We start from the raw sequence: 22,222 nt of genomic DNA, 5'->3' as shown, positions 1-22,222 counted from the left end.
ACATGGAAAGCAGACATGCAAGCAATTTGAGGTTTGTATTTTGGAGGTCTTTACTACTTTCCCATGTCAATTTTAAAAGAAGAAGCTCCTTAAATTTATAATGAGCTTGATCCTGGTCTTCATGGCCCACAGAACACAAGTACTGTTGATGGGAGAGTGGCTTTATTACACACTGTTCTCAATCTCAAGGGACCGTCATAAAGTAAATTCTGTTTCAGTTGCTCTTCAGTAGCTGGAAAGAAGCAGTTGGTTAGGTTGAACTACTCCAAGGGATAATCCGGTATTTGTCTACCAGCCTATGAATTGACTTATTCTACCTATAGGGAAAAGAGAAGCAATAGTTTGTCTCCATTCGACAATCTGGGTTTTCTTTTGGTGGGGATGTTTGGGGCAGCCTGGGGGTGGTAGAAACTGCAGACATAAGAATTTACTCATCGTTCATATGAAGCTTACAGAGCCCTGGGTGTTGCTGTTTGTAATATCCTTACGCACTTCTTTCCAGCTACCATTCAGACCTCCATAAAGGCCCTGTGGCCTCTCTGAAAGGCTTTGGCCAGTCCTTCAAAGAGAAAAGTAATCAGATTTTTTTTTTTTTATTAGTGATCTTGTTCTATTGGTTTCTGTTGGGAGGCAAGATGCTTATCCCAAGAATTAGACAACAGTAAATACTGTTTGTCTCAAGAAAAAATCTATTTAAATCTTAAAATTCCCTTCCAAACTTTGTAACAATCAGATCACACCACAGTTGTGGTTTTGCACAACCACACCAGCAAAGTGAAATTAATGTTCCAAGAGGCACTCATTGTATTTGATCATATTCAAACAAGACAGTGAAAAATTTCTATAGCAAAAGTTGTTTTCCTTAAAGCATTTCCAAACAGAAAATTTTGTGTCAATCATCAAAGGAAAGCATTCCTTTTCTCATAGGCCACTGAAGATTACATAAATATCTTTGCCTCTGCTTCTAAGGGGTAGCCACTACTGAAACCCCTGGTAAAAGGTTTTATTTGTAGGAACTCTCAGAAGAGTTCCAGGTATTTTCAGAGTGAACTTGGTAGATATGCTTGCAAAAATATTTGTATATGTGGGGATGCTGTATTTTAAAAACCAGTTGCTTTGTCTAATCAATCAACTTCAGGTGAAATTTGGGGATCTTTCTGTGCTTTTCTGACATTTTAGTTTGGCCAATGGAGATTTTTCAAAACCCTCCCTTACTCAGCTCTCATGTTAAAGTATTAAGTACAAAGGAATGCCTTTCCCAACATTTAATAGCCCTTTCCAAATCAATTGTCGTGAAACATTTGTTTTATTTTTGCACCCAGTTTTGATATTTATACAGCAGGGCTGCAGGAGGAGTTTGTTTTACTGTCATTGAGGAATAATTAATTTTGTTTGAATAGTAAGTATGTGAGCAGCAGAGATCAAACATTTATATCACAGTTAAATGGTCTATGGACAAATCATTCATCATGGTCCTCATCAGATATTTATTAAATGGCTTCATGGAGACTCATAATAACTCTTATTTATTGATGAAAACTATTTAGTTACCTTGTCATACTAATATATCTTTATTCATCCGTATTATTTATTCTATACATTGCCACCAGAATTATGTAGTTTTTATTTATGGGGTGACTCCTAGCAGTTGAATGTCAAAGGGAACAAATACAATGCACTAATTTCAGTGGGTATTTTAGAGTTAAAAAAAAATACTAGCGAAATACTCTAGTTTGTGTTTAAAATAATGATAAATATTTCCAATGAATTAAAACACGAGAAAAAGAAAACTATTAAGTTATTAGAGTTATACATATTTTAAAGTTATGGATGTTTCTTAAAAGATGAAAAATAATAATGCTATTATGTAGATTCTTTACATCTTAAAGCCTAAAGAAAAAGTTATATTTATTTGGTAAAAAACATAATATTTATATTAAAGTAATTCTTTGTATTTTGTAGTTTAAAAAACTCTAAAAGGTTTTGTTTTCTACCTCCAAATTAAAATATATTAAATAGTCTAAATTATTTAACCCAAATTGAGCATTTTGGTTTTTATTTAACCATTTAAGATACTTTTTTAAAATGAATGTTTAGTGACTCAAGTTTATCTTAAATGCTTTAAAATATGCTAATACGTTTAGAAAAACAACTGTTCAACATAATAGTTCAAATGATGAGATTTATATCATTGCTACTTTGAAAAGTGAAAGATTCTTTAATTAAATCTGGTGGTTGGAAACCACCAGTTGAAGTAGAGAATTAGCACTAACAATACATGTCTGAAATTACATTAAAGTTTTAGTGTATAAATCAACACTGAACTATGTTCCTGAATATTTTTAAGCAAGTAGTCTTTTCTTTGACTTGGGATTTTGATAATATAGATCTTCAATTTCACAGAGGTTCTTAAAATTTTAAACTTTGCTCTCAAATAAGCAATATGTTTATCCTTTATCAGTATTTACATTTTATCATTTCTCTTAATATTTCCTGATTATCATATGATTGCTTACAGCTACTCATTGAACCTACCAGGTATTGATATTTTAATGAACTGTGATCATTTATGTCTACCTTACTATCTCCCTTTTGATAAGGTATATATCCACTTGTTTCTGAGTTTAAGGCTCTAATATTGCTTCAGATTAGAACTATCATGGGTCATTTCTGCAAGAGTGTAACTTTAAAATGTTATTTATGGAAAAATTACTTTGAAATTCAAATCACCTTTGACTAATAACATGCTCTAGAAATGATAGTTGATATTTAATCTTACACTGACAATGTAGACAACTATATTTACTCTCTCACCACTACCCAGGCATATCTTTACAATAGGAAGTTACCTTCACAGCATCCTTGGCTTTTGAAGCTGCTTCCATATTTAGAAATTTCATCGAATGATGTTCAAATCCTTAATCATGTCTGAATATTATATTCTTCTTATTTATTGTTTTGATTCATATCTGGTAGATCATACTAGTGTCCAAGGAGTGGCGTGTTAATTTTTCATGGGCAGAGCCTTGAATTAGTTTCTCAGTGAGATGCAATGAATGGGCCCATATCTAGCCAAAGATGGCTCTGATTGACATCTGGACTTATCAAGACTGGATCTGTGAGTTATGTGCTCAGTACAAGAGCAGTGTCTGAGATGAATGGTTCAGTAGTAAACAATCAAAACAAAACACATACAATTGAATAGGAAAGTAAAAGAGTTGTGGTACCTGAGGCAGACAGTGAAGTCTATGAGATTAGAGGAAGTGTGTTTGCACTGGCTGCCCTAACTCTGAACTTCCTTCCATTGTCATGACTTAGTCTTGACTGAGGTCACAAGTTTGTTGCCCTAGAACTTGTGCCTAAAAATTTTTCTTTTAGTATGTTAAGTGAATGAATTGATAGATGCCCAAGGACATTTATTTTTTGTCTGCTTTCCCATCAGTTTTATAACTAGATATGAAATATAGCATATTGACCTTTTACCTGTTTTAGAGTTACCACCTTTTAAAACTTTCCTACACACATTCAGTTTCCTCATGTCATTTAACAGTTAATTCAAATAGTCAGAAATAGAGTAATTTAATGGCATTTGTATTGATGAAACATAGTTCCTTAGGACCTATGAAATCCATCTTATTTTGTATTTCATCAAAGACCTTTGTCTTGATGAAGTACATAATAGTATTAAGATTATGAAAGACTTGCAAAATCAACATCAACTTTTTCTATACAAGCCATTTCCCCAAGTTTCATAATTTCTCTTCTTCCTAAAATCAATATATATCATCAATATCAACATGGATGAATTCTGTAGGCTATCAGCTCTCAATTGGCACTTTATGGGTCAATCGTGGAACATTTTTCGTCTTCATTTGAATTTCTTTTTAATTTTGGATATTTCTGAGTCATATTTCTATTCTCCAAAGCAGATATACAAAACTTTAAAACACTTTTTAAAGGAGCCGCAATACAGTTATTTAAAAGGAATTTACTAGAAATTTCTATACTACAACTTATTTCAATAATTAGGGTGGTCATTAAAGAAACATTTTCCCTTTTTTCACAAAACTTCATAGAATAACTCTAAGCATAGGCTATTGTTTAGTTTGCCTAAGGCTAAGTCATAGAATGCAATGAAATAAAGCATTCAAATACATAAGGTAGCAATGGTTTGTATGAGAGATATGTTTAAATGAAATTAAAGAGCTATTAAAACATTTACATTATTAAATATAGAAAACTTTCATAGACATTCCTAGTCATTGATGGCATTTCTAATTCTGGCCTGTCCTTTGTATAGTGGTGCATCCAATTCCAAAACGGATGAATCAATGAAATTTACTCAAATCTTAAACAGTCTTAGAGGCTGCTGACTTGAGTTTCATCCAGAGGCATCTTGAATGGCCATTTAGATTGTAAAGGTAGCTGGGAAGTTTACACTTTTATCAAACCCTAAACATTTTCATATATGTTTTGAGGCTATATATGAATTTTAATTGCTCTGGAATGTTTTGAGTTATATTTTGATTGAATAAACATTACACATAGAGATCAAATTGTGGTAAAAATTTAATTTTATACTTTTTTTACTTAGTGACAGGGTTTTACAATCTTCATGAAGTATAGTAAGCACTGAAGTTGGACTAGGAAAAAAAGCAGGAAATAGATCATCCTAGCAATAACTGATTTTTTTCTTCATTGTCAACAAGTTGATTAAAATATTTAATATGTCAGCTTAGAATTTATTTATTTATTTATTTATTTATTTAAGATGGACTTTCACTCTTGTTGCCCAGGCTAGACTGCAATGGTACAATCGGCTCACTGTAACCTCTGCTTCCCTGGTTCAAGCCACTTTCCTGCCTCAGCCTCCCGAGTAGCTGGGATTATAGGCACCTGCCACCATACCTGGCTATTTTTTTTTTTTTTTTTTTTTGTATTTTTAGTAGAGATGGGGTTTCACCATGTTGGCTAGGCTGGTCTTAAACTCCTGACCTCAGGTAATCTGCCTACCTCAGCCTCCCAGTGTGCTGGACTTAACAGGCGTAAGCCACCATGCCTGGCCAGAATATATTCATTATATTGGAGGAAAATTATGGTTAATTTCATTATCACTTTGTATGTACTTATAAGCAAGCTAATTTTAGAAATAACTGACAGTCATTTCAGAAACACTATTCAGCATATGTAAGTTATACATGTGGAAGTAAAATGCATTTAAGTAACTTTTCAATAAAAAACTAATTTAGGATTTTAATGAAAAGGAAATTGGAAGGAAGACAGTAATAATGTTAAGTTAAATTTCTTATTTTATATGTTTTTTGTTTGTTTTTTTACCAGTAGCCGACAGTACTATGAATCACACTAATGTTCCTATGGAAACAACTGAATGCGTACAAGGTCAAGGAGAAGGCTACAGGGGCACTGTCAATACCATTTGGAATGGAATTCCATGTCAGCGTTGGGATTCTCAGTATCCTCACAAACATGACATGACTCCTGAAAATTATAAATGCAAGTGAGTAAAAGAGGCAAATGTTATGCACTTCACTAGGCCTTAGGGGAAATGAGATAGAGTGGTTACTTTTTACTAATTTTGTGTCTGTGATCAAACTTTAGTGTGCCCAGTGATAATCAGAAATTAAAAGGCAGATTATTCCTCTGCTCAGAGATTTTGATTTTTTTGTTCTGATATTTGGTCCTCAAATATGCATTTCATTAAGCATTCTAGGTGGTTGGAATCCAGAGGGCAGATTCGCTATGCTTTGGGAAACACATCCATAGGTGGTTTCTGATCACAGCTTTGCTCTTATGAGTCTGTTTAATAAATCAGTTAATACTAATGGTAGCCAGGCATGTTTCAAAACACTGCCTTCTTAAATTTTTATATTAGCTTTGGGAGGATTACATGTTTTTCCTCTTGAAAGAATGGAAAGAAAAGTAACACTACTGAAGAGTTACTAGCCTTAAAGTTCTGTGAATAAAATAATTTTTCAAAGCTTAAATGAATGTGTTGCATTGTTTCTGGATTTGCTTTGAAAAGTGAAGGAGCAAAACAAAATGTAGATGACTCAAGCCAAAGAAACTGCCCTTAAGTATCAATTACATAGCTGTGCATTCTCTATGGGCACTTTTTACACCACTTGACTTTAGTAGACAGACACAGACACAATGCCATGTGTTTTTAAATTGTCCACCTTGTTATGAGGAACATAAAATGATTGCTTTTGAAATTTATAACACATACATCATTCATAGTGGCTTTCCTGAAATAGCACCTATAAATAACATATATTGGCTTTATGTAATTGGTTTTTAATAAGACAGCCTAACATTTCTGAATGAAGAGCTATGAGCACTAGTGGCCATCCACCATAGGAGAGGAGAGATTTGTGTGTGTCTGTGTGTGTGCATGCACAAGATTTAGCTAGTTCCATTATTTATTTATTTAGATAGTAAGCATTAATCTAAGATTTTTTTCCCATTCGTTTATAATAACTAATATTTTTTTCCTATTAGTTTATAGTAACAAAATTAGTGGTTATCATTCTGGGCTTATTTTCATTTCCATCAAAGCAATTCACTCTCTATTCCTGACCCATGTGTTTCACACCTGAGAAATACATCAAAGTAGAGAAAACAAAGAAACAGAGAAAATCTTAGTTATAAGGGACAAGGGAGATAGTGTCAGAGCCTTCATATTTTTGTTTACTTCTAGTGACTGGTAATACCCAATAAGAAATTGTATATGTTCAGATACCTAGTGAAAATCATCTGTAAGAAAAACAGAATGATTGTAAAAATTTAATTCACAGACTTCACAATTAAAACTTAATTATCAAAAGTTATCTGTTATATCTTAGCAGAATTTAAGTCATCCTTTCTTAATTTTGTTATTTGGCTTAAATAACCAAACATAAATATTAAGAAACAAAGTTTGTGCTGTGTTATAAAACTGATAAAATCTGACTCAACTCTTTTCTCAGGACATTGACTTACCATTTACTATTTGTGATCTAGTAGTGAGGGGCGTACTGGTCAGGTGTCTCTACTAAACATTAAACATTAAACATGCCCAGTACTGAGACCTTACAAATGGCAATCTTTGGATGTAACTGAACAATACTGTACTGCCTGTGATGAATCTACATGAATCATAAACTCATCAATTCACCTTAGTAATTGTAAATCATTCTTCCTTCAAGTGAAGGGTAAGAACTTAGTAAAAATATTTGAGTAAATCTTGACTTTAATTCTTGCTTCATCTAGATTATGGATTGAGGTGCTTCTAATACAGATTTTAAAGTCGGTCCAAACTAGGACTTTGATAGCCTTCGATCTTCACTTAATTGGCTTGTCTAAATGAGCAATCCAAATGATTAAACCGAGTGATTATTTATGTAAAATTGCAAATTTGGCCAGGCATAGTGGCTCATGCCTATAATCCCAGAACTTTGGGAGGATGAAATGCGAGGATGGTTTAAGGTCAGGAGTTCAACAAGACCAGCCTGGGCAACAAAGGGTGACTCCATCTCTACCAAATAATAGACAATAAAACCAAAGCATGTGTAAAGTTTATGTAAGATTTAACACACATGTTTTACACTGACATAATTTTAAAATATAAGTATAAATGGTTTTTTTCATCTATTCCATTTAATAATTTTATAAGAAGGCTAAAGGTTTGAATATGGGTTATAAACACTTACCATACAGTGGCTTTAACCACTGGTGGTTAATGTTCTCATATCCTTAAATAATAGTTTGTATCAGGACCTATTTTGATTAGGTAAGATTATTATTTGTTGGTTTTCTAACCAAACACAAGCTTTTTCCTTAAAAATTTCTCAGTTTCCAATGGTCTATTTGGATATTAATATAATTGTATAATAGTACTTCTAATTGGACCTAAGTGATACAAATACTGTGGTTTCCAAAAGACTGAATATTAATTTAGTTAAATTATTAACAAGGAAGCTATGAAATAATAGAACATACTTGCTTAAAATTAGAGAGCATATTTAACACATTTTTCATGAAATGCACATTTTATTTAATGTGAACCTTATTTATATTAAAATAGAAAACCATTAAAATTATTTTACATACAGATAATTTTAGCATAAATTTTTTTTCTGATTAGAAACTCTAAACTTCTAATTAAAATACTGGTAAAATGAAGGATATACATGTACTACATTCAGTTTGTTCTATAGTTCGTTTCTCTGTAGCATAACAAGGTCTTAACTTTACAGAAATATTTGTAAAGATTTTAGGTAGCCTCTTTAAACTGATAAAGACTTGCTTTGTAATTAAAATAAATTGATGCAACAAATTAAATAAATCAAAGAAATACAGAACTTAAGGGAAAAAAGCTATCATATTTTTTGTGGCACATATTTGAATAGATTGAACTTTCATTTGAAATGAGAGTAGTTAATGACTATTGATAATAACCTTTCTTTCACAAAGAGAGATACATGTTGTTTCTACACAATACATGGGCCATGAACATGTAATAAATAATGGCCAATGTTTTAAAATGGTACCAATTGAGAGTCTAAATCTTGAGACTGAGTGAGAAGAATGCAGTGATACCATTTCTCTCTTTTTTGAAGCAGTAATGTTTGTGTGAAACTCTAGGCCTCTAGAAGGAAAAAAATATTAGCATATGACAGCATTTATTTGGGTAGTGTCAGTTATGTATACTGAGTTTTAAATTGTTATAGCTATCCTAACTCCAAAAACTTAGAACTCTATTTATAAATATGCATACATTCTGGAATTCTAGAAATGTAATAACACTGACTTCACCAATGTAAGAACTCTGGCAATTTACATTAACATGCTTATTCTCAACAGAGACCTACGAGAAAATTACTGTCGAAATCCAGATGGGTCTGAATCACCCTGGTGTTTTACCACTGATCCAAACATCCGAATTGGCTACTGCTCCCAAATTCCAAACTGTGATATGTCAAATGGACAAGGTAATAGCTGACATTCTGCAGGGTGGGCATGATTAAATTCAGGGGAAATGTCTAAAGGGAGGACACATTTTACAGCATGAGAGCTACTTTGTGCTGCACTGGTTTTGCCGGCTAGCAAACAAAATTGCCAAGTTTGAAGTTGGATTTCTCTTACATATTCATTCACTCAACATTTATTTATTTAGCTGAGTGTATGCTACTGCCAGGCACAGTTCTAAGCCCCGGAGATATACCAGTAAACAAAACTAAGCTATCTGACCCCTTGGAGCTAATATCTAACTGATAGAAAAGCAAAATAAAAATGAAAATGGGAATGTTACAGTAGTTTTTCATAAGTAGTAGAGATCAAAATGTCCTAGAGTTAGAAAAGAGGGGTGCTTCTATTTTATATTTGAATGTTCAGGGAAGATCTTACTTGCTACATTAACATGTAAGAAGGACCCAAGGGCAGTGAGGCAGCAGCATGTGCCAAGCCATGCACATATATGTGTAAGAGTATTCTAGACAGAGAAAACTGCAAATGCACATGGTGTGAGATGAGAGAGTTCTGGGAAAGTTAAACAAATAAGCACATCACCATAGCTAGTATAAAATAAGTAAGATGAAGAGTAATAGGAGATGAGATTAGAGAGGCAATTGGGCTAAAGTTGAATCAGCCTTTCAGGAATTGTAAAGGTTTTCACTTTTGCTCTGAAAGACAAGGGACTCCACAATGTGACTTACGTTTTAACTGGATCACTCTGGCTTCGTTCCAGAAAATAGCTAGATTCTTGACAACAGTTAAAACAGGAGAACCAACAAAGTGGTTGTTTCAATAATTCAGACTAGAGATGGGAGTGACATGTCCCTGGGTGTTAGCAGTAGAGCTGCTGGATAATGGTAGGGTTTGAGAGAAATCACCATTATATTTGGAAACACAGATACCATTGAAGATAACTGTCTTAAAGAACAGTAGTCAAGTCAGATTGAAATAGATTTTTAAGTCAAAAAATAATAGATTTTGGTTAGGTTGCTGAGAAAAGGGAATGCTTATACCCTGATGGTGGGGATGTAAATTAATTCAGCCACCTTGGAAAGCAACATGGAGATTTCTCAAAGAACTTAAAACACAACTACCATGCAATGCAGCAATCCCATTACTGAGTGTATACCAGAAGGAATATACATTGTTCTACCATAAAGACACAGGGATGCATGTGTTTATTGTAGCACTATTTATAATAGCAAAGACATGGAATCAACCTACATGCCCATCAATGGTAGACTGGTTAAAGGAAATTAGGTACATATACATCATGGAATACCACACAGATGTAAATAAGAATATCATGTCCTTTGCAGCAACATGGAGGTTATTATCCTAAGTGAACTAATGCAGGAACAGAACTAATACTGCATGTTCTTACTAATAAGTGGGAGCTAAATATTAAATATATACAGATACAAAGAAGGGAACAACAGACACTGGGGCCTACTTGAAGGTGAAGGGTGGGAGAAGGAAGAGAATCAAATAACTACCTATTAAATACTAAACTTATTACCTGAGTGACAAAATAATCTATGCACCAAACCCCGGTGACACACAATTTACATATAACAAACCTGCCTATGTACCCTTGAACCTAAAATAAATTTTTTTTAAAAGTAGATTTTTCAAAGAAATAATTGGTTAAATATTAATAATAATGTCGAGTCCTGGGAATAACTGATATATAGTACATTGAGAGAGATCCTTTTCAGATGATCATATTCTATTTCACATATGCTTAATTGTGATGGTCATGGTCATGGTTAGTCCTAAATCAACCTAGAAATCCCAAGCCAAACTAAAGCTCCATCTCATAGACTGACTGTCCTGTGCATACTTCTTCCATCCTTTAACTTTTTCCACAGTGTCATTGTTTGTGAGCAAGTCTGAAAATAGAGTTGTAGAGGGAAGAGAGGATGAGTCCCTTTTTAGTCAGTTTCATTGTTCTTTTAAGGGTCAGTTGGAAATAAAGTTGAAGCCAGTGATTAAGGGAAGTTTGGCACCAGCAGAGTCTTCTGTGTTTCTGGCTCATTTACTTGAACACTTGTTAATAATTTGTGAGGGAGAGAAGAAAAATAATTATTTGATAAACTTCCAGTGTGTATTAAGGTATTTTTATATACATATACATCACATAAAAAGGATCAGGTAATAGAATATGAAAATTTTGTATTCTGGAGGGTAAACAGATGTTATTGCTTATCAGATAAATCAATTTATTCATAGATGAAAATATTCGTTTTATGGAATTTAAGTAACTTGCCTACATCTCAGATTGGCACATTGGGATTTAATCTGACCCTCCTGAGATTGACCTTTTCATTCTTTCTTCCTTTTTTCTTTTATTCATTCTTTAACAACACATTATATTACTATTCTTTAACAATATATTGCACCATTGCACCTGATATGTCCAACTGTATGCTAGACTCTAGGGGAGGGAACAATCTAAAAATGAAGAAGAGATAGACATTCTACTCAAGAAAATCACTGTTAGCCAAATCTACATAAATGGTTAATGTACTAGAAAAATTTAAGTTATTTGAATTGACCATGGTAGAGAAATGATGCTTAAATAGACCAATTTCTATAACTGAAATACAGAAATCTATTAAAGAATTATTCTAGCAAAAAGAAACCATGTCCAGATGTGCTCATATACCAGATAATCTCACTGCTATTTAAATTGCTTCAAATATTACCCAATACAGTAAAACTTTCAAATTATTTTTATGATGCAAGTATGATGTTGATACCTAACCATGACAAAAATTGCAAAGGAAGAAAGAAACTGTACAGCTATCTTGTTTGTGAATATTAATATAAAAATGTAAAAAATTTTGAATGGACAGTTCAATAAAAAGTTAAGAAAATAATACATTATAACCTAGTGGAGTTTAGTCTAACAATACAAAAATGATTCAGTATTAGAAGCCCATTACAATTCTTCATAGATGTTGGAAAAACAATTATATGGAAAATCTCAATTGATTCTGAAATTCCTGTGGCAAAACTCATACATTCCTCAAAAATGTATTCAAGTAAAAAAATGCATGGGTTTTATATATATACATATATGTATACACACATCCATACATCCATATATGTCCATCTATGCTTACACAGACTTCCTTAACATCTATGTTCACATTTTAAGGCATCCACATATAGGCACACACACATATACCCTCCACATATATACTTCTATAGCATATATATATTGAATATATATGTACATATATATATTGAATATATAGTACATATATATATTGAATATATATGAGTATACACATACATATATAAATGACCACTTATAAAATTACCACTTACTTAATGAGGAAATATTAGAGGCATTCTTATAAGATCAAAAAAAATAAGTATTTCCACTATCTCCCTTACTGTTTAATATTTTAAGTATGACTTAACATTGTTTTTCTCTTTAAAGTTTTATTGGATATATTATGCTATATAATTAGTTGAGAAGACGAAGTAATTGGAAAAGGCAAAGTAAATTATCTCTATTTATGTAAACTATATAATAGTAATACACATGGAAAATGGAATTGAAACAATGAAAAATTCATTAAGGTAGAAGGATATAAAATTAATATAAAAATGTCACTAGTATTTTTATGAGCTTGAAGATTTAAAGAGAAAACATCTATAATAGCAACAAAACTGATGAAAACTTCATCTAGATATTTAATGTGATATTAATAAATAGATCAATATGTATTTTTCTGATATTAAACAGATTGACTCTGAAGTTCTCCTAAAATATGTAAGTATAATAAGAAAAACCATGAAAATGAAGAGCAATTGGAGGGAACTATCCCTATCGGATATTAAAATATAAAGAGTTTATAATTAAAAGAGTGTTGTTGTAGCACTTGAATTTCTTAGCAATTGCAAAAAAACACAAAATCCAAAAATAGACTCGAGTGCATACTGAGATTTATTATATTAAAAATATGGCAATATATACCACTGAGTACAATATTAACTTTAAAAATACAATAATGGAGCAGCAGTTAACCATTTAGAATGATGATAAAATTAACTTCATGCCTTCTTTTTTATTTCTGTATTTCCCATTTTACTGATAAAACATGAGACCCACAAAAGTTAAAAAAATCTCTTTTTCCCCTTTTACATCTTCTATATCTATATTCCTTCCATATTCTAGTTCATCATACCCCATGGCTTAATATGGCTAATGACAACCAAATGTGTCTCTGTAGCTTCAATCTGTTCTCTCAGATTGAGTCTCATACGTAACATCGATAGTCATACTCAACATTTCTACTTGACAGCCCCAAAAGAACCTTGAATTGAACACATGCAAAAGGGAACTTCAGATGCCCATCTTTGTTATTCATCCAGTTTCACTCTTTTCCCAACCTTTTTAAAAGGTACTACTATTGTTCAGCAATTTACACAGAATCAAAGGAATTTCTTTAATTTTGCTCTTTTTCTTGTGTTCCACATCCAATCCATCTGAAAATATGTCCAGCTCTGCCTTCAGAATATGCCCCAAGTGTGATCATTTCTCTTTATCTCAATAGCTTTTTTTTAGAGCAAGCTGTAATCATCTCCCACCTTGACTACTGTGATAGAATATTACCTTTTCTCTCAGATTTTACATTTGCTTTCTATAGTCTACTCTCTCTCTGCACACCAAATAAACTGACCTTCTTTGAGTATGAATCAGAACACATCATCTAAAACAACCCATTGGTTTCAAATCAACTTAGAAATCAACATTGTGGCGTGACCTACTGACCCCTGCATACTTCTGCAGTTCTTATGCATAGATGATAGACCTATTTCTGATTCTGGGTATTTGCATGTGCCAGTTTCCTTGTGTGGATTGCTCTTCTCCAAAATTTTTAGTATGGCTTGTCCTTGTACTTCATAAAGGTATGTGCTTAAATATTATTCAGGAAGGGGGGACATGGATGAACCTGGAAACCATCATTCTCAGCAAACTGACACAATAACAGAAAATCAAACACCACATGTTCTCACTCATAGGCGAGTGTTGAACAATGAGAACACATGGACACAGGGAGGGGAGCACTAGCTGGGGTCTGTTGGGGGTAAATAGGGGAGGGACAGTGGTGGGGTGGGGAGTTGGGGAGAGATAGCATGGGGAGAGATGGCAGATATAGGTGATAGGGAGGAAGGCAGCAAATCACACTGCCACATGTGTACCTATGCAACAATCCTGCATGTTCTTCATATGTACCCCCAGACCTAAAATTCAATAAAAAATAAATAAATAAAAACAGAAAAATACAATCAAAGTCAGTACTTCATGCCTTCTACTTGAAAAAAAATTCCACATGGATAAAATATTCCACATAGTTTTGGCCCAACAATGCCAATACCTAATTATAAAGTTCTAACAATGAGCAAATATATTTGCACAAAGTTTCTTATTGCAGAATTATCTGTCATAGCACAACAATGCAAATATATTCTGTAAAATGCTATGAACCTGCAAAAAGAACACTAAAACTCTTAATGAGCTAATATTAGATCATTTGCGGCTTAGCATGAGATTAACTTTTTTAAAAAGCTAGGCACATATGTTTGTATACTACTGGTAACTAAATAAGATAATTTACTACTGGTAATAAAAAATAGAATATGAGACTACACGTATGAAATATATATACATATAAGTTCATACATTCATATTATAGATGTATATATCTGTATGTGTATATATATACATGTATGAATGTATATACATACACATACCCAGATATGTATATGACTATGTATATGTATGTAACATTCATATATGTATATACTCATATATATACAAATATATGTATATATATACATTCATAATATATATACCTACACAGATAGATATATCTCTCTATATATCTGTATGTGCAAATACATATATACACACATGTCTATATATGTACATATATGTATCTTGAAGCTACTATGTAGGTATGTGTAGTAGCTTAATTTTGTCAAAAAAGTAAATACCATTTAATTGGATTTAATACTTGTTGCCAAAAGTAAAGAAAATACACAAGGGCCATAAACAAGAAACTAATGAGATTGCCTACTGGCAATGGTGAGTAGAAAGTAGAAATTGAATGTCATTGAAGCAAGAGAAGAGGACGCTTCTCTGAATTTACCCTTTCATATAGTTTTGATCATGATCCAATGTTAATATTTTAAATATTCAAAGAGTAGCATCTAGAAAGATGGAAATAAAAACAGAAATATGTCTATGTATATATCAAATGTATACCATTAGTAGAGAGAAGGAAAAAAAATCCAGATAATTTTTGGATACAATTATCTGACTGTACATACTCTCATTAGGATCTATTTTAAGACTAAAATACCTGTAAACACATTTTAATCTTTAAATTATAGTTTTGTTGTTATTGTTAAGTTGCAGCAGTTTGAAATGTTGTATGCATTGGAGAATTGGGAAAATGATCAAATATATTGATGTTACCTGAAACCAGGGTTCTCATTGTGGGAGAAAGGAGATAGAAAAATGAAATACAGAAGAGGAAAATTCTGTGGTATTAAATTGGATTAGATGAATCAGTAATTATTCATGATAAATACATGAAAACACACACACACATTGTCTATTTTTTTTTTTTTTGAGACAGAATTTTGCTCTTGTTGCCCAGGCTGGAGTGCAATGGCGCAATCTCAGCTCACCACAACCTCCACCTCCTGGGTTTAAGTGATTCTCCTGCCTCAGCCTCCCCAGTAGCTGGGATTACAGGCATGCACCACCTTGCTTGGCTAATTTTGTATTTTTGGTAGAGATAGGGTTTCTTCATGTTGGTCAGGCTGATCTCGAACTCCCAGCCTCAGGTGATCCACCCACCTCAGCCTCCCAAAGTGCTGGGATTACAGTTGTGAGCCACTGCACCCAGACTGTCTAACTATTAAATGAAATGGAGTAGAAATTAGGAAGTGCACAGAAATTCATGTCTTTCTCTCTAAAATGCATAATCCACATCTAATCAAGACAAACCAGACAAACCGAATTGAGGGGCATTTTATGAAACAGTTGATCAGTTTTCCTCAAAACTGCCAAGATCATTAAAAACAAGAAAATTCTGAGGAATTGTCTAGAGGAGGCTTTGGGAACATGGTGACTGAACATAATAGGTATCAGGTAGAAAACTAAGAATTTGTAAAGAGAGTACATATTTTAATTTATAGTAATGTATCAATATTAGATAGCTGTGACAAGTCAATCATACTATTGTACGATGTTAAAAGTGGAGAAACTGTGGTATATGGGGGCTTCTGTCTATCTTGATAACTTTCGGTAAGCTCAAAAGTATTCTAAAATAAAAAGTTTACTCAAGAAAAACCTACCTCCTAGACCAAATTCAGAAGAAAGGATAGTGGTGGTGGTGCTAGGGAGGATCTTTTCAACTAATTTGTGTTCCACAAAAATCCAGATGTGAAAAATAAAAATGTATAAAAGAGCAATACCACTACACTATATTGCACAATTGTTTTCATTAGTAAAAGCGTATCTAAAGACTTTACTAACAGTCAAATGTTTAAAATTTCTTAATATAGAAAAAAAGTATTGTCAGAGAAAAAGTTTTAATTGATACATTCTTTTAGTGTGCAAGTATTAAATTTTACAGGTTAAGGCTTTCTGAAAACAATTTGATCGTGTATTGTAATGACTCTTTTATCTGCATCAGATCTATTTGAGTTATTTTAATCCCAAATCCCTTATGTCATTTTGTCAAGTGTGATCCAAAGAAGAGAATGCATGATAATTGAATATGCTTATTGTATGTATTTCTTTTTCATTATGGTAACTGATTCTAAGCCGTCATTAATTACTTATTTAATGAATCGTATATGCATTTATATCCTAATATTTGTTGTAATCACATAGCACATTTTAAACCAACGAAAATATGCTATGGTTTACCAAGTTTAAAATATAGAATCTTTTTTTTTTTAGACTTTTAAATTCAGGAGTATATGTGAAGGTTTGTTACATAGGTAAACTTGTGTCATGAGGGTTTGTTGTAAAGACAGTTTCATCACCCTGGTACCAAGCTTAGTACCCATTAGTTATTTTTCCCAACATAAAATCTTAATGTTCATGTAAATTTGTAAATTACCTTTCATAGCCAAATGTACAGTTTTCATTCACTTAAAAATTAAGAATATTAGAAATAAAAAGTCACGCCGGGCGCGGTGGCTCAAGCCTGTAATCCCAGCACTTTGGGAGGCCGAGGCGGGTGGATCACGAGGTCAAGAGATCGAGACCATCCCGGTCAACATAGTGAAACCCCGTCTCTACTAAAAATACAAAAAATTAGCTGGGCATGGTGGCACGTGCCTGTAATCCCAGCTACTCAGGAGGCTGAGGCAGGAGAATTGCCTGAACCCAGGAGGCGGAGGTTGCGATGAGCCAAGATCGCGCCATTGCACTCCAGCCTGGGTAACAAGAGCAAAACTCTGTCTAAAAAAAAAAAAAAGAAAGAAAAAAAGAAATAAAAAGTCACTTTTTAAATGTTTGGTATTATTTAAAAATATAGAATAGTGGTTTCTTTTTAAATTTGGAAAGCAACATACACACACACACACACACACACACACATATATATATAGACATAAGTACATATATACTTATGTCTATGTATATATATTATATACTTTTAAATTTTTTATTTATTTTTTTGAGACGGAGTCTTACTCTGTCGCCCAGTCTGGATTGCAGTGGTGCAATTTCAGATCACTGCAACTCCTCCTCCTGGGTTCAATCAACTCTCCTGCCTCACCCTTCAGAGTATCTGGGATTACAGGTACATGCCACCACACCTGGCTAATTTTTTATATTTTTGGTAGAGATGGGGTTTCACCATGTTGGCCAGGCTGATCTCAATCTCCTGACCTGAAGTGATCCACCTGCCTCATCCTTGCAAAGTGCTGGGATTACAGGAGTGAGCTACTGCGCCTGGCCAACTTATATTTTTTGAAGAACTTGATTTCCAACTACATATTTTTTGATTAAAAATATGAACAATATGGCTGGATGTGGTCGCTCATGCCTATAATCCCAGCACATTGGGAGTCTGAGGCAGGTGGATCACTTGAGACAAGCCTGGCCAACATGGTGAAACCCTGTCTCTTCCAAAAAAAAAAAAAAAAAATCAGCTGGGTGTGGTGGTCCATGCCTGTAATGCTAGCTACTCAGGAGGCTGAGGCAGAAGGATAAAAATTTCTCAATTGAAAAAGAAAAAGAGCAAACCTCATGGGGCGTGGTAAGAGACACAAGAGTCAGTTTAAAGTGGCTTCCATTGGCAAAATTTGGAACAAGCTGAGCATCAAAATGAATAACAGGAATAGATTATATATCATATTAAATAAAAAGAAAATCTGCTGGTTCACATTTAATTTACTACTTTTAAAGCTAGTTCTAGTACTTCTCCTACTAATACCTAAATGAACGGGATAAGGGAAAAGGAAAAATTTTTACTTACAGTTAAATGCTAGCTAATAAATACAAAAAAAGTTAGAAATAGCAAAAATAACCATTTTACCATCAGCATGACAATAACTGATTCATGCAAAATTCATTAAAATATGCCTAAGCTCTTTTGTGAAAATTTGTTTGGAAACAGGATATTTATATTCAGACTCAAAGGTCCCAATCAGTTTTTTTGTTGAATACAAAGAAGAGTTTTTTCTTTGCACCACTTAACCAAGTGATCAAACACATCACTAGTGATAGATCAAAGTGACATCATGTGTCACAGGATGTAATGGTCTGAAAAGGACAAAGCATCACTGATGCAATATTCCTGTCAAATATATTTAACTTGATTTTATTCATGAGAAAATAAATCAAACAAATTCAACTTAAAGAGCATTTGTAAAGCAGCTGGCTTGGGTGACTCAGACTGTCAATGTCATAGAAGTCAAAAATCAAAACACAAGGAATGTGACTAGTAGATGAATGTTCATTATATTATTCTTGTGACTTTTCTATGGAATGACATTTTTCAGAAGAAAATATTGGGAAATATATGTTATTCTAAAAATTCCTACTTTTTGTTGTTCCAAAGGGCCACTCATTTGGTTTTAAATTACTGTTTGTAATATTTGAATTTGCATAAGCCCTTATTTTAATGAAGACACTGGGCTTAAAATAAGGATATTTTAATCTGAGATATTTGAGTATTTTTGATTTGTACAGATTTCAAGTACAAATCAAAAATATTCAAATTTGTATTTTGATTTGTATGTTGATTTTCATGATTCCATATACTTATAAAAATGTTTTTGTTTTATACTCCTTAATATTTATTAGACTTATTTCTGTATGTTTTATGTCTAGATTGTTATCGTGGGAATGGCAAAAATTATATGGGCAATTTATCTAAAACAAGATCTGCACTAACATGTTCAATGTGGGACAAGAACATGGAAGACTTACACCGGTCTGTAAATTTCTTCCTTCTATATATAGAATGTAATAATAACAATGGATTGTGTATTTAGATATGTATATTGCTTTTTCTTTCTAATCTTTTCTATATCATGGCAAGCTAATAAAAGCATTAGATTGGATTTTCTGTACAACTCATCATAACATTGTTTAAAAAGAAGCAAACTTTTAAATATGCAATTCAAGTTAGTGCATATTTATTGAGCATTTACTATGCGTTCTGTAATATAATTAGTACCATGGGGAACAGCAACAAAAAGTGGACATATTTTGGTTCCAGCCTTCAAGGAGGATATGGTCACATTGACACAACAGTAACATAACTTAATAAGACAGTGTATAACTAAGTGGCAAATCTGGTGTTTGAAGTAGTGCATTTTATGGGATTATTGTTTTCATGTTTAATAATTAATAGTAGTTGAAAAACCAATGAATAATCATTCTCATGTATATAATTTAAATATCTAAACTACTAAATCTTAACTATTAAAAATGTAAAATGGCAGGTTTCCTTATGTAGCTTTGATACATAAAATTTTCCAATAATTACAGGAATGTATACATAATTGAAAAATTCTAAAAGTTTTTGATAATTACAGATTTTTACCATAGATATATTCATAGATAGAGGAGATAGCATCCACTCAGCCTTAGCAATAGTGCTAGTGTTTACAAAATTGCAAAAGAAGTATAACACACAATTGTGACCTAAAACAGATTTTTCATAAACATCCCAGAGTATATGCACTAGACTAAAAGAAAAAAGTTTAATAAATGGTGTTGGGAAAACTGGCTAGCCATGGGCAGAAAACAGAAATTGGACCCCTTCCTGACATCTTACACTAAAATTAACTCCAGATGGATTAAAGACTTCAACATAAGACCTAACACCATAAAAACCCTAGAAGAAAACCTAGGCAAAACCATTCAGGACATAGGCATGGGCAAGGACTTCATGACCAAAACACCAAGAGCATTGGCAACAGAAGCCAAAATAGACAAATGAGATCTAATTAAACTCCAGAGCTTCTGTACAGCAAAAGAAACAATCATTAGAGTGACAAACAAATCCATTCAAAAGTGGGCAAAGGGTATAAACAGACACTTTTCAAAAGAAGAGATATATGAAGCCAACAGACATGAAAAAAGCTCATCATCACTGGTCATTAGAGAAATGCAAATCAAAACCACATTGAAATACTATCTTGTGCCAGTTAGAATGATGATCATTATAAAATCTGGAGACAACAGTTGCTGGAGAGGATGTGGAGAAACGGGAACACTTTTACACTGTTGGTGGAAATGTAAATTAGTTCAACCATTGTGGAAGACAGTGTCGTGATTCCTCAAGGACTTAGAAATAGAAATTACATTTGACCCAGCAATCCTATTACTGGGTATATATCCAAAGGATAATAAATCGTCCCATTATAAAGACACATGCACATGTATGTTCACTGCAGCACTGTTTATGAACACAATAGCAAAGACCTGGAACCAACCGAAATGCCCATCGATGATAGACCAGACGAGAAAAATGTGGCACATGTACACCATGGAATACTATGCAGCCATAAAAAATGATTTGTTCATGTCCTTTGTAGGGATATGGATGAATCTGGAAACCATCATTCTCAGCAAACTGACACAAGAACAGAAAATCAAGCACCACATGTTCTCACTCATAGGCAGGTGTTGAACAATGAGAACACATGGACACAGGGAGGGAAGCATCACACGCTAGGTCTTCTGGGGGTGCTAGGGGAGGGACAGCAGGGATTGGGGAGGGATAATATGGAGAGAAATGCCACATATAGGTGACGGGGGAATGGAGGCAGCTAACCACATTGCCAGGTATGTACCTATGCAACAATCCTGCATGATCTGCACATGTACCCCAGACCCTAAAGTACAATTAAAAATATATGTATATAAAGTTAAAAAAATAACATGTATATTCAACTCTGAAAAAAATTACCTTAGCATAAGTCATATTTAACAAATTTTCATTTTTACTCAAAAAAAAAGAAAAAAGTTATAGTCATTTTGATCAAGTGCCTATAACATGGCTGCTTTACAAGAGTTATGTCATTTGACCACCATAATCTTATAGGAAAGATTCCTATATATGGATAGGAATTTAAGGGCTCAGAGAGATGCAGTGACTTTGCTTCAGTCTTTTAAGTTCCTTATTCTCTTCCAAAAAGTACTCAATCGTGTATTATATTGTTTTACTTAATTTACTTCACACGAGGATAGTTCTCAAATAATGCTCTCTAATTGAAAATAATGCAACTCACAAATGTAAGCCACATATGTACTGCTAAATTCCTAGTAGCCACTTCTAAAAAGGTAAAAATAAACAGGCAAAATTAATTTTAATATATTTTATTTAATCCAATATATCTAAAGTTTTTTATTTCAATATGTGTTCAATATAAAAATAATTTAAAATACCTTTTACATTATATTCTCATGCTTCATATTCAAAATCTGGTGTCTGTTTACACTGATAGCACCTATCAATGTGGACTAGATCAATTTCGCAGTAGCTATATGTGGCTAGGGGCTACTATATCGACACTATAGCTCTAGGACTTCAAAGGGCAGCAGAGTTCTGTTCTCATAGATCTCCCACTCTAGTGTGGGATACATGCAAACAGGAAATGCCATATGAAAACTATGAAAGATAGTATATTTTATGCTTTGGGAATGCAA

General features: G+C 33.0%; 1 protein-coding gene across 4 annotated transcripts in view; it reads left to right on the top strand.

The window, feature by feature from the left end:
* HGF (hepatocyte growth factor) overlaps nt 1-22,222 on the top strand; it is a 77,078-nt gene that overhangs the window by 34,480 nt on the left and 20,376 nt on the right. For 2 of the 4 annotated variants that reach the window (XM_010344827.3, XM_074379324.1), the window contains 3 exons: nt 5,341-5,518; nt 8,863-8,990; nt 19,394-19,496. In XM_010344827.3, coding sequence (XP_010343129.1) covers nt 5,341-5,518; nt 8,863-8,990; nt 19,394-19,496 — 409 coding nt within the window. The remainder of the gene's footprint in view (nt 1-5,340; nt 5,519-8,862; nt 8,991-19,393; nt 19,497-22,222) is intronic. The other 2 variants (XM_074379325.1, XM_074379323.1) reach the window with 1 other exon arrangement.

Source organism: Saimiri boliviensis, chromosome 10, assembly GCF_048565385.1.
Source record: "Saimiri boliviensis isolate mSaiBol1 chromosome 10, mSaiBol1.pri, whole genome shotgun sequence".
In the NCBI taxonomy this organism is placed as follows: Eukaryota; Metazoa; Chordata; class Mammalia; order Primates; family Cebidae; genus Saimiri; species Saimiri boliviensis.
The sequence above is the reverse complement of the archived record's forward strand: the minus strand, read 5'-3'. Positions and strand labels throughout refer to the sequence as shown.